The following is a 14,204-nucleotide window of genomic DNA, read 5'->3' on the forward strand; positions in this document are numbered from 1 at the left end:
ATCTGTTAAAACTAATTACAATTTTAAAATAAAATTCTAACAACAAAAAATAAAAAATATTTTATTAACAGAGCTGAGTGTGGTCATTCTCAATCAAACTATGAATTCAGACAGACTCTACTCTGTTTTAGGCCCTGGTGGATGCAGATTTGATTATGGTCAGAAAACTACCTAGTACCCATCTTTGATTTGCAACAAAATTTATTTCATCAATTCTAAGTACTAATCCCTCCCACACACATTTTAACCTTTCTGATCCCCCATCAACACTTTGTCATAGTTTAATTGGTAAATAGTTTTGTTCTTTTTTAGTGATATGTAAATTAATATGTACTTTATAATTGATGATGTCTTAGATTAACTGGAAACTGTAATTCATTCAGAACAATAGTGAATATATTCTTGCTTTGATAGAAACATATGATTTTGGGTAAATGTACCCACATCCCACATGAGAGTGCCAGTAAAACCCAGTACCGAATCTTGACTCCAGCTTCCTGCTATTGCAGGGGAAGCAGCAGTAATGGTTCAAGTGATTGGGTTTCTGCCTCCCATGTGGGAAACCTGGATTGAGATCCTGCCTCCCAGCTTCTGCCTGTCCCAGGACTGGCTGTTGAGGACATCCGGGGAGTGAATCTACAGATGGGCTCACTCTCTCTTTCTGTGTGTGTGTGTCTGTCTGTCTCTGTGCCTTGAAATTGATATGATATACGTACACACACACATATACACATAGTTTTTAGTCTTTTTTTTTTTTTTTTGAAAGGCAGAGTGGACAGTGAGAGAGAGAGAGAGAGAGAGAGAAAGGTCTTCCTTTGCCGTTGGTTCATCCTCCAATGGCCGCTGCGGCCGGCGTGCTGCGGCAGGCGCATTGCACTGATCCGAAGCCAGGAGCCAGGTGCTTCTGCTGGTCTCCCATGCAGGTGCAGGGCCCAGGCACTTGGGCCATCCTCCACTGCACTCCCGGGCCACAGCAGAGAGCTGGACTGGAAGAGGAGCAACCAGGACAGAATCCGGCACCCCGACCGGGACTAGAACCCGGTTTGCCAGCGCCGCAGGCGGAGGATTAGCCTATTAAGCCGCGGTGCCGGCCAGCTTTTAGTCTTAAACCGTGAGATACTTGTTTTTTGTCAAATAACTTTTCCTTAGACATTGATTTCAAATTAACTCTTTTTACTTTTGGTTAGGGAAAAAGCTTTTTTATTCATTGTTTTTTCAATTAAAATTTTTCGGTGAAAATTTGCTACCAATACTCTTACATATTTTTCTTCTGTCAAAATGTTTCTCAAGAAGCCTGAATGTGTCAAAAATATTCTTACTATGATTATAAATGTTTTTATATATTTGTAACTTCTGTTGGCATGTTAGAACGGTATAACTAAGGTTGTCTATATCTTAATGTTAATCGGTTCTAATACTAAGTCTCATAAATAGCAAGTCTACAACAGAATTTGGAAGGCATGATGCAAGCAGGAAAAATAACTACCCCAAACCAATGGAACTATTTCCTGCTTATCTAACCTTTCAAGGGCACTTAGCAGTTAGAAGAAGATCATAAGCACAGACAGATTTCATGATTAGAAGGTTCATTAGTAAGAAAGTACAGAATACTAATCACAAGACTTTCATTTGCACTGACAAGGTCTGACCTAGCTAGCATTCATCAGTGACAGTGGAATTGCTCCCTGGTGGTATCAGCCACAGGGAAAGCAGAGAAAACATGTTCTTCATGAAAGAATTCATCAAAAGTAAGCAGGACTGCATCACACACCATTGCTTCCAGAGCTCCCCAGAGAGTAGCTAGCATCTTCTCTGAATCCGTTTGTTTGGTCTGTAAAATTCAAAATGCTCAGGGGAACTTTGCATGTTAAAGTAAGTTTAAACTTTGGAACCCTGGAACAACCATCACACGAATCTGAACCTTAAACAATCTAATGGACCATGAGTAGGTGCTTTGGTCAATTCAAATCCATAGCTATAGGTAGCAATCATGGATGACATAAGTAAATATTTCCATTTAAATATTGTGACACCAAAAAGATTACTATGTTACTATTAATTGAAATTACAAATTTTAAATCTGGAAGGGGATTTTTATATTTCAATTATACATGTAAATTTAATGACTCTTTTTTCAAATGTGATAATTTTCAACATCATCTAAAAGCATTTTACAAAGAATAATTGAGTTGTGCTAGGTGTTGTACAGGACAAAACCAAGCACTGTCAGTTTTCCCATCTGCAGAGAACTTACTGCTAATTTGTAATGAATTAGCAAATATACAAAGTAAGAGATAACTGTGTAGAAGCACAAATTTCTCAGACTAGATAATGAATCTCTTCTGAAAAAGAGCATTCTGTCTTTCTCTCTTCATTTTTCTCTCCTTCTTTATAAATAACTATTATAGTTATAAACCTCAAAGTTTAAAAAGAAAAGTGTGTATGTTACAGATCAAACAGGGTTTGCCTCCACAAACTCATGCAGACATTGAAACCTCAAAGTCTAACTTAGTGGTTGAAGGATTAGGGTAGCAGCTTGATCCAATTGTGGTGTCTGATGGTGGAGCCTTTGACAAGTGATTGAATTGGACTAGTTTGACAGGTCGAAGCCCTGTGATGGTCTCATGGTGGCTTTCAAAAGAGAGACACATGAATATGGAGGAAGTGTGTGTTCCTTGTGCTTCTCTGCTTCCTAGCTCACATGTGAACATCCACCTGTCTCTCTACCATCCCCAGCCTCCCCAGATGTCTGAACCAATGAGAGCACCTGGTCTGGACTGTGATTCACCAAACTCTGAGCTGAATAAACTTTCTTCCTTCTTAAGAAACTCCCTTCAGGCATTTTAGTTAAAGTAATAGAAAGCTGACTAATACAGTACAAGAAGGCACACTCTGAAAAACCTCTAATTTACCTGTCTCACAGTCACCCAAATTTTCTTGCTACAGTGAAATAAGGTTGGTTTTCCTTTTTCAATTCTTGCAATATTTTTTAAAGATTTATTTATTTGTTTGAGAGGCAGAATTACAGAGAGAGAGAGAAAGAGAGAGAGGGAGAGAGAGAGAGAGAGAGAGATCTTCCATCTGTTGGTTCACTCCCCAGATGGCCACAAAGGCTGGAGCTGAGCTGCTCCAAAGTCGGGGGCCAGGAGCTTCTTCTGGGACTCCCATGTGGGTGCAGGGACCCGAACACTTGGGCCGTGTTCTACTGTTTTCCCAGGCCATAAGCAGAGAGCTGGATTGGAAGAAGAGCAGCCAGAACATGAACCAGCACCCATATGGGATGCTGGTGCTACAGGTGGAGGCTTAGCCCATTATGTCACAGCTTGGCCCCTGCAATATTTCATAAATTAAAGAATACATATAGTACTTCCTTTCTGTAACATAAATGGTGCAAACACACCATACATACCATTTTCAGGTTGTTTTTTGAAAGTAAGAGTTACAGAGAGGGAGAGACAGACAGTGGTATTCCATCCACTGGTTCACTACCAAGATAGCAACATCTACTGGGGCTGGGCAAGGCCAAAGCCAGGAGCCAGATGCTTCTTTCGGGTCTCCCACGTGGGTGCAGGGGCCAAAGCACTTGGACCATCTTCCACTGTCTTCCCAGGCACATTATCAGGGAGCTGGATTGGAAATTGGAACAGCCAGGACAGGAACCAGCACCCACATGGGTATCCCATGCGGGTATTGCGGCTACACCACAATATCAGCCCCCTCACATTGCTTTGTTATATTTTTAATAATATCACGATATCTTCATGATCAAGTTTATGAAGATATTATTTATCTTTCTTGATAGATATTATTTAACTTTTTTATCTATTAAATATTCACGTTAGACATTTTAACCAGTTTCCTTTTGATGAACATACAAGCTTTTCTAAACTTTTATGACTACAGTGAAATCATGAAAGATCTTGCATACAGAACATACATGTTTCAATTTAGGAAAGATTGATACAAATATATTCATTTAGTGGATATTTCTGAGTGAAGGAGAGCAAGAGCTCTCCTTAGATAGTATAGGGATATAAACTTCAGGGTGGTTTGTACAGTAATAAAGGTATGATAAGGGTATGAGAGAAAATAGTATGGAACTACTGAACTTAACGAAAAGTAATGAAAACGGTGTTTTAAAGAATGTTCTGAGTATAAGATCTTTCTCCTGGCACCCTGTAGTTGCCTGGAATTTTGGAAAAAAAAAAGATGTTTGATACTTTCTAGGTAGAATAAAGCTCATTTTGTGATAGATTTAAGTAGGCAAATGGCTACATAAGGGAATGCAAAGTAGTAGAAAATTAGGGCCTACATTTTTGGAGACTAATTTAGATGAGAGAATCTGGCTAGTACCTGATAATAAATGTCAGGAAAAACTCAGAGTGGAAAAACCCATCAAAAGCAGAGTTGGTAAAATTATTTGGTGAATTTTGATTCTAGGGAACAGGCTACATGATGTTTTCCCCAGATATACTCTGTTGTGAGTTTGTGAATTGTGATGAACATTTATGAGCACCATGTACTTCTGTCTATCTAGAGAAACATAATTACATTTTTTTTGTCATATGTGGTACTACTATTTTTTCAGTTTTTCATTTGCTTTTCAGTTAGTTCAAATATATTAACATTTTTCTTTATAATATTCATTTTGGTATTAGTTGTAGAGTTTGTAAACTTTATAAGGTTTGTAAATTCCCTCTAAATCACATAGTCACATCTATATCCTATTTCATGTCATTTATTACTTTTTATTTTTTATTTAAATCATTCATCCATTAAAACTTTACCTTGATACATAGTGTGAGGCAGGGCAAAATCTTTCGAAGACCATTTTCAATCCTCCTGTGGCATTGTTTTCTTATGTTTCCAAATTAATTCAGTGAATTCATTTCATCTCTGTTTTTTAATAAATTAAATATTTTCCTAATTTTAAAGACAGTACCAGTCTCTTTTTAGATAAATAACATTTTCATAAGACTGATTCCCCCTCTTTTTACTCATTTTTGAATATGAATGGTTGGTATTTTTTTTTTAACTCCATGATTAGTTTATTTTGAGCTCTCTTTCCATGGCTACATTCTGTTATGTCACTTTCAGATTTTATGTAGGAGGGTTGGTTTACACAAGTTATTACCATTTGGGTGATTTAGCAACATTTGGGCTTTGAAAGAAGGCTTATGTAGTTAGAGCAAAGGGACACTATATTTGCTCTCTCTTGAATCTGTTGATATATAAGATAACTGAATACTAGCTTTCCTATCTAATGTGTTTTTAAACCCAGCTTCCATTATGGACAGATCTGTGGCTCTTACATCCTTCCAAAGGGAATAGCCTGCTGTCTCAAGGATGAACTGCACCTCTTTAACAGGTAGCCCTGTCTCTCTCTCTCTCTCTCTCTCTCTCTCTCTCTCTCTCTCTCTCTCTCTTTCTCTTTGTGTGTGTGTGTGTGTGTGTGTGTGTGTGGTGTTATTGTTTTGGCTATGATATGATTTTTCTTTCCTTTGGGTCTCCTGCCAGAGCTTCTTTTGATGCCACTGATCTGCATAAATGTTTTCAAATGAAATGATTTCCACCTGTCTTCCATTCTGCCCAGCTGGAAATCTGACCTCTATGTTGAAATTTTAAATGATTTCCCTAAAATATCACTATAGCACCATTTATAAAACTACCAAAAGACAAACTTCATGCTGTTTTTCACATAGTATTTTATCAGAGAAATAGTACAGTGACTAAGTGCATCAATTCTTTATATAAACTGATTTGCTTTCATAGTTCTGCATGAACATTGTGGAACTTTGGGAGATACACCTAATTTCTCTGTTTTGGTATAATATCATGTGCCAGGTGCTTCTCAACTTATGATGGGAGTTATGTTCTAATAAACCTACTGTATGTTGAACATACTATAAGCCAAAATGTATTTGATATAGCTAACCTACTAAACATCATAGCAACACAACGCATTGTAGAGTGTTCTTGGTATCCCTATGTGATCATGTGGCTGCCTGGGAGCTGAGGTTCACTGCCACTGCTTGAAATCAAGAGTGTCTTACCACATATGTCTGTCCCAGGGAAAAATCAAACTCCAAAATTCGAAATATAGTTTTTACTGCGTGAGTAATGTTTTTTCACCAACGTAAAGCCTAAAAATAGAACATTGGGGGCTTTCTATAATTGCCTGATATATAAGAACATGTTATTTAATAAATAATTATCTAATTAATGAAGTTAAAAAGATAGTATGATATTTCAGGACTGGTTGACATCAAAGCTTGAGTTGTTTTGTTTTAAAAGATTTATTTATTTATTTATTTGCTAGAGTTGGGGGGGTTAGAGAGAGAGAGAGAGAGATCGAGATCTTCCACCTCTGGTTCATTCTCCAAATGCTTGCAAGAGCCAAAGCTGGGTCAGACCAAAGCTAGGAGACAGAAACTCCATCTGGGTTCCCCACACAGGTGAAAGAAACTGTTACTTGTGCTATCCTCTACTACCCTCCTAGATGTAATAGCAGGAAGCTGAAAAGTGGAACATCCAGGACTCAGACTGACACTCTGATTTGGGATGCTGGCATCACAAGCAGTGGCTTAACACAGCTTAAGAATGTAGGCCCCAAAACTTGAGCTTTTAATGATCTTTCTTCAAAGTATCTCCTTTACTTTTGCTTTGGCAAATGATACCACTTTGTCTAGGCTGGGAGTGGCACATATTGACTATCTCTTGTGTCCTTTAATTTAAGAGTTAATCATTATGTCAGAAATTTCTTAAAATTTACCCCACAGAGCTTTCTTTCCTGTTGCACATGCATGTGTGTTTCGTGTGTGTGTGTGCTCAAATCATTTCACTTGGGGCCAGCATTGTAGCATAATGGGTTAAGATGCCACCTGCAATGCTGGCTTCCCATATGGTGCTGGTTCTAGTGTCAGATGCTCTACTTCTGATCTAGCTCCCTGCTAATATGCCTGGGAAAGCAGCGGATGATGGCAAGTGCTTGGGCCCCTGCACCCACGTGGAAGTACTGCATGAAGCTTCTAGCTCCTCTCTTTAGCTGGCCCAGCACTGGCCAACACTGCCATTTAGGGAGTGAACCAGTGGATGGAAGATTCTCTCTCTCTCTCTCTGTCTCTGTCTCTCTCTCTATGTACACACACACACACACACACACACATCACCCTCTCCTTCGCAGTAACTCTGCCTTTCAAATAAATGAGATAAATCATTAAAAACAAATAAATAAAGCATTTCAGTTACATAGGAGAGTTAGATTATCTTCCTAGTTTATTCAATACTCTCTTGTGCTTATATTTTTCTCCTATTCATGATCCTTTGTTAGTTACCAGAACTTGAATTAAGTTAATACCTAGAGCTACTCATGTTTTTAGATGATTCTGATTTCTTTACTTATAGTAGTGAAATCTTTCTGGGTATAACTCATAGTGAACTTAGTCATCCACAGTTTATTCATACTAAATCAGAAGTCAGCATGCTTTTTCTGAAAAGGGCAAGGAAATAAATGTTCTAATCTCTACAGGCCATATTGACTCTGTTTCAAATGCTTCATCATTGTAGTATGAATGTAGTCATAGGTAATATGTACATGAACTAACATGGTTGTACTCAAATAAAACTATTTATGAGCTCATAAATTTTATTTTCATGTATTTATGTGCCATGAAATATTAGTCTAATTTTATCACTATTTAAAATAGAAAAATCATGCTTAGTTTCAGGGTTTTAAAAAATTTATTTTATTTATTTGAAAGGCAGAATTACAGAGAAGGGGAGGCAGAAAGAGAAATCTTCCGTCTGCTAGTTCACTCCTCAAATGGCCGCAACAGTTCAGGGCTGGGCCAGGCTGGAGTCAGGAGTTTCATGTGGGTCTCCCATGTGAGTGCAGGGGCCCAAGGAGTTGGGCCATCCTCGGTTGCTTTCCCAGTTGCATTATCAGGGAGCTAGATCAGAAGTGGAGCAGCCTGGATATGAACTGGCACCCATATGGGATGTGTGTGTCACAGGGGTGGCTTTACCATGCCAGCCCCTAGTTTTCAGGCTTCAAATAGGCTACTGAGTGTGTTCTACATACCACAGATTGCACTCTGCCCAGCCCACCCCACCCTAGTTGCCTGTAATCCTTATTATCCTGCTTATCCTGTTTTATCCCTCATAACATACCTAGAATTACCCTTCTTAAATTTAAACCGCTAATCCGATATCACTCCTGTACTAGTCGAGTTCTCCAGAGAAAAAGAGCCAGTTGGAGACTGCATATGTTATGGGAATTGGCTTATGTGAGTATGGAGGAGAAGCGCCATGATGTGACTGTAGCAAGCCGGAGTACCCAGAGAGCAAGTGGTATAATTCAGATCAAACTAAATGGCCCAAGAACCAGGAGCTCTGATGAGCAAGAGTGACAGAAGATGGGTGTTTCCACTCAGAGTGACTTTGTCTTTCTGTTCTTTGTGAGTTCTCGGTGGATGCCCACCCAAATTACCGAGAACAATCTTCCTTGTTCAGTCTATTGATTCAAACACTGTTCTCTTCCTGGGAGCCCAGCTCTGCTCCTGATTTCAGCTTCCTGCTAATGTACACTCTGGAAGACTGGCAGGTAGTGGCTCAGGTAGTTGGGTCCCCACCTGTTATGTGAAAGACCTAGATTGAGTTCCCGGCCCTGGTGTTGGCCTGGTCCAGCCCAAGCCACTGCAGATATTTGAAGATCTCTCTCTCTCTCTCTCTCTCTCTCTCTCTCTCTTTCTCTCTAACAAAATGAAAATAAATAAATAAGAATCTAAAACTGATTTATGGATATTGGTAGTGGTCCTGTTTCTAATTAATATAAATTCCTACTCAGAAATTAAAGTGTCTAAGGCCTTTTTACTCTCTATGCTCATTCAATTATCACCACCACAGAAAAGCAGAAACAGGAACACAATCATTCCTGGTCTAAAGCCTTTAGTTCCCTATAGTATTTTATCCCCATTTTTTGCTATAAATAATGATTGCATAGAATTTGTGTGAACATTCCTCCTGACAAAGTAGGACAAAACAGTACAAAGGCATCCATGGGCTGTTCTGCTCTTGGAAGAGCCTGAGTTGATGTCCCAGGTGAATAATCACAAGGTACAAAAGCTTGCTGAATTTCTGGGAAGCTTTTTATCAAATGCACGTGCTGGTCTCTCTTCCCATGAACTACATTTGTATCTATAAATAAATGTATCTAGCCTCTCTGTGGAACAGGAGAAGATATATGAAACTGGGAGGCTGAAGAGGGTAGCGTGTAGTTTGAATCAATCACTGACCAAAGCCCTCTCACACCAGCACCCCTGGAACATTTGGAGGTCTGAGGACATTTCTGTACCAGGTGCTTATTACTCAAAAAAAAAAAAAAAAAAAAAAAACAAAACCTTTTCAAGATCTAGCTTTATCTCACTGGGTTTACTTGTAAGTGGCAATAAAAACTATCAGCACACATCACTCTTAGTATTTCTTTAGGACCTTGATAGCTTTTGTCAATTGAAACACTACCTCAAAACTTCTAACCCACTAAGAAAAAACTCAGAAGAATTTTAGAGCAAATTTTTTATTTACCAAATGATTCTTTGCTTTGCCATTTCGGGGGTGAACTAACGGAAAGGAAGACCTTTCTCTCTGTATCTCTCTCTCTCTCTCTCTCTCTCTCTCTCTCTCTCTCACTGTCTAAATCTGCCTGTCAGAAAAAAAGAACACATATTTCCTTTAAACTTTTACATAACTCAGCAACATACATACATTTTTAACATTTCCAATAATCTTGTGGAGAAACTTTTTTCAACAGGGACAAATTGTTTTACACTCCTCAATGTACAATGATTTGTCTAATTGGATTTTGTTGTTTAAATTTAAAAGCCTGTTGAAGATACTCAACCCTATTATGAGTTCTTAATTACATTTTTTTCCTTAGAAATATAATGAGCATTTCCTTGTTTTCATTGTCTGTATCCGTTCCTGCACTTGATAGCAGTGTCCTAAATTCTCTGGGGAGCTGTCACTTTTCCATGTGGCATAGTTTTGTACTACTTCACTGCAAATACAGGCAGGTCACTCTGATTCTCCCTGCACTTCAACAGAAAAATAGGAAAAACCGTAAGAATTCACCAATTTGAGTTTGGATTGTCCTGATGAAATTATGAATGATTCTTTTTGTCTTGACTGTGCACCACCATGGTTGCATTCTGTTTAAACCTGTTACCTTCTCGTCTGTTCTATCCTTAAGTGTTCTTCGTTTCTTAAGGTGACATGCCACTTTTAATGTAAGAACTCTAAATGCTTAGATATAAATTTAGCCAAGGGAAATATTTTTCAAGAGTCAAAATCTTTCAACTGTGCACATTCTGGTTGGAAATGAGTGTTAATAATTGAAACAAGGATCCTGCAACTGAATGTATCTGATTACTGGCAAATGGGGCCAGTTTTGCAGAAACGAGGGCTCTTCTCCTCTTCTTTCTGTCAATCAATGGCCTAACTCTGGCTTGCTCAGCTACAGTCATTAAGCAACTTCAAACCAGAGGCTCACTGTTATAGAACTGCTGGCACTTCTATTCAATGGTAAAAACTGGGAATTGGAATATTGCTCTAGATTCTTGTTCACTTTAATTCCTATTGTTTTTTCTTTTTTTTTAAGCAAATTTGATCTTTTGTGCACCTGGGCTTGCTGATTTTTCTTCCCCTTCTGGGCCAGGGTCTAGTTCAGCAGCCTGGAGTTCCCTAAGAGTATCATGATTATGTCATTATTCTCTTCATTGTGATATACACCCAGTGCCTTGCAATATGACTAGCTGAAGTTCTCTTATTTTTTATTTTTCTATTTTTATTGATTTGAAGGGTAGAGTGACAGAAAGGGAGAGGAAGAAGGAGAGGGAGAGGGAATGAGAGAGAGAGGTGTCTTCCATTCACTAGTTCACTTCCCATATGACTGCAACAGCCAGGAATGGGCCAGGCCAAAGCCAGAAGCCTGGAGCTTCTTCCCGGTCTCCCATGTGGGTGCAGGGTCCTGAGCACTCGGGCCATGCTCTGCTGCTTTCTCTTGTGTGTCAGTAGGAAGCTGAATCTGAAGTGGAGCAGCAGGGGCTCAAGCTGGCACCCCTTTGGGATGCCTGCATTACAAACAGCAGATTAACCCACTATGCCCCAGCTGAAGTTCTCTTCTAAATGGACCAACTTGGAATCTCTGGACTCCAGGCATTTTTTATTCCTTATTTAGCACTACCACCACAGGATACCAAGTACCATATAATTTGACAAAAACATATGCTCTGCTGTGTATTTTATTTGTCCATCCCCTATGTTTCTGCAGATGCTTTTCATAGCAAAATCTTCTTATGTATGTAACAATAAACTTAAAATTTCATCCTTTAAAATTTTCACATGCCTAGCATTGAGACTTGAAATAACTTCATATTTCTTTGATTCTACTGTTTTCATTAAATATCCCAGTTGGCGAAACTCAAATCCCGGGAATCATCCTGGATCCTCTCCCTCCCACAGTCTCCACTTTCAGTCAATAGCTGAGTCATCTCAGAATTTCACGAGCTGATCCCTCTTTTTGAAAGTCTCCAGTACCCCAATGCAGGCTCTTGCATCTCTAACTGGAAAACTCTAACCTCCTAACTTGATTCTGCTTCCAACTGCTTTCTTTCAAAGCTGTCTTCTTCATGGAAGAATGATCATCAATTTATATACCTTGTTTGACTTTCTGTTTAAAATTTGAATGGTCTTGGGAATTGCTGAAGCAGGTTGGCTGCATCAGAATTCCCTGGGAATATTTAAAATGCAGATTCCTGGCCCTACTCCAGAGATCCTAATTCAAAATTGCCAAGTTTGGAACTTCTCTACCTGATTGTGTTCAAATTGCTTACCTTGCCTCTTCATGACTTGTTCACTGTTTTCCTGCTGAGCTTCATTTCTTATCATTCACTAATGTTCAATCTACGTACAGATTATCTATATGTAGATCCCTATACTCATGATAACATCTCATGCTCCCATACTTGCCTTATGGAATTCTCTTAGCCTAGACTCTAGAACATCCCCATTTCTCCTTTGATGTAGCATAGCTGAATAGGAAGTAGAAACTTAGTAAGTGTATGATAAATTGTTAACATTAACTAACTGAAATCACTATCTCTTTAATTCATTAACACATAAAAACCAGTATGTTTTCATGTTAGGTTACTAAAATAGTGAATCAACATTTTAAAGAAAAGTCAAAATTATGGGAAATATCCATAGCACCATTATCATGTGGCAAATGGTTCCATGCTGAACTTTTAAGGGTATTTAGTTTCAATAAACTCTTCTATCCTGAAATCTCTTGGTATATAAACACAGAACATTTACTGTCATACATTTATGCTTAAAAGAATGAGAAATCAAGAGGGCACAACCTTTCAAGTTTTCAGATACCCAAAGGAAAATGGAGAGACCAATACTTGATGCCTTGCTCTGTTTTCAAAACAAAACAACCACTGTCAACATCTCAAGCATTGGAGCTGGAGGAGATAGGGCAGATTTAATATTGTTTCAGTCTGATGTTGCATAAGTACCTAGTACTGACTTGGACTGTTTCAAAAACAGAGATCAGGATAACAACTCTTTAACTTACTGCAGAATAATGCAAGGAGAGTGAGAAAGTATCAGCTATTTTCTATTTAGGTCATTCTTATTAGTGTTCAATGTCCTATAATACCATATATAAAATGTGTACAAATGGAACACCTTAAAAATTCATGGAAATTCATATTATGAAAAATGTGTAGATATATTTAAATTTTTTTCATGAAAATAGACACATTTATTTTATTTTTTTAAACTTTTATTTAATGAATATAAATTTCCAAAGTACAGCTTATGGATTACAATAGCTTCCCCCCCATAACATCCCTCCCACCCGCAACCCTCCCCTTTCCCACTCCCTCTCCCCTTCCATTCACATCAAGATTCATTTTCGTTTCTCTTTATATACAGAAGATCAGTTTAGCATACATTAAGTAAAGATTTCAACAGTTTGCTCCCACACAGAAACATAAAGTGAAAAATACTGTTTGAGTACTAGTTATAGCATTAAATCTCAATGTACAGCACACTAAGGACAAAGATCCTACATGCGGAGTAAATGCACAGTGACACCTGTTGTTGACTTAACAAATTGACACTCTTGTTTATGGCATCAGTAATCACCCTAGGCTCTTGTCATGAGCTGCCAAGGCTATGGAAGCCCCCTGAGTTCACTGACTCTGATAATTTTTAGACAAGGCCATGGTCAAAGTGGAAGTTCTCTCCTCCCTTCGGAGAAAGGTACCTCCTTCTTTGATGACCCGTTCTTTCCACTGGGATCTCACTTGCGGAGATCTTTCATTTAGTTTTTTTTTTTTCCCCAGAGTGTCTTGGCTTTCCATGCCTGAAATACTCTCATGGGCTTTTCAGCTGGATCTGCATGCCTTAAGGGCTGATCTGAGGCCAGAGTGCTATTTAGGACATCTGCCATTCTATGGGTCTGCTGTGTATCTCACTTCCCATGTTGGATCATTCTCTCCCTTTTTATTCTATCAGCTAGTATTTGCAGACACTAGTCTTGTTTATTTGATCCCTTTGGCTCTTAGTCCTATAATTATGATCAATTGTGAACAGAAATTGATCACTGGGACTAGTGAGATGGCATTGGTACATGCCACCTTGATGGGATTGAATTGGAATCCCCTGGTATGTTTCTAACTGTACTGTTTGAGGTAAGTCAGCTTGAGCAAGTCCTGAATTGCACATCTCTTCCCTCTCTTATTCCCACTCATATTTAACAGTGATCACTTTTCAGTTAAGTTTCAGCACTTAAGAAGAATTGTGTATTGATTACAGTATTCAACCAAAAGTATTAAGTAGAACAAACAAAAAGAATACTAAGAGGGATAACATATCAAGTTGCTCATCAGCAGTCAGGGTGAGGGCTGATCAAGTCACCATTTCTCATAGTGTTCATTTCACTTTAACAGGTTTCCTTTTTGGTGCTCAGTTAGTTGTCACCTATCAAGAAGAACAAGTGGTATTTGTCCCTTTGGGATTGGCTTATTTCACTCAGCATAATGTTTTCCAGGCTGGCGCTGTGGCTCAATAGGCTAATCCTCCACCTAGCGGCGCCGGCACCCCGGGTTCTAGTCCCGGTTGGGGCACCGGATTCTGTC

At 38.7% G+C, this 14,204-nt stretch overlaps 1 protein-coding gene across 2 annotated transcripts in view; it reads left to right on the forward strand.

The window, feature by feature from the left end:
- Window positions 1-14,204, forward strand: part of CRB1 (crumbs cell polarity complex component 1) — a 231,195-nt gene that overhangs the window by 7,409 nt on the left and 209,582 nt on the right. The window contains exon 1 of one of the 2 annotated variants that reach the window (XM_070055059.1): window positions 5,262-5,368. The exons of the other annotated variant lie outside the window; for it this stretch is intronic. Coding sequence (XP_069911160.1) covers window positions 5,347-5,368 — 22 coding nt within the window. The 5' untranslated portion in view covers window positions 5,262-5,346. Of the gene's footprint in view, window positions 1-5,261; window positions 5,369-14,204 lie in introns of those variants that run through there. 2 annotated transcript variants of the gene reach the window in all.

The sequence above is a fragment of the Oryctolagus cuniculus genome, chromosome 13, assembly GCF_964237555.1.
Source record: "Oryctolagus cuniculus chromosome 13, mOryCun1.1, whole genome shotgun sequence".
Taxonomy (NCBI): Eukaryota; Metazoa; Chordata; class Mammalia; order Lagomorpha; family Leporidae; genus Oryctolagus; species Oryctolagus cuniculus.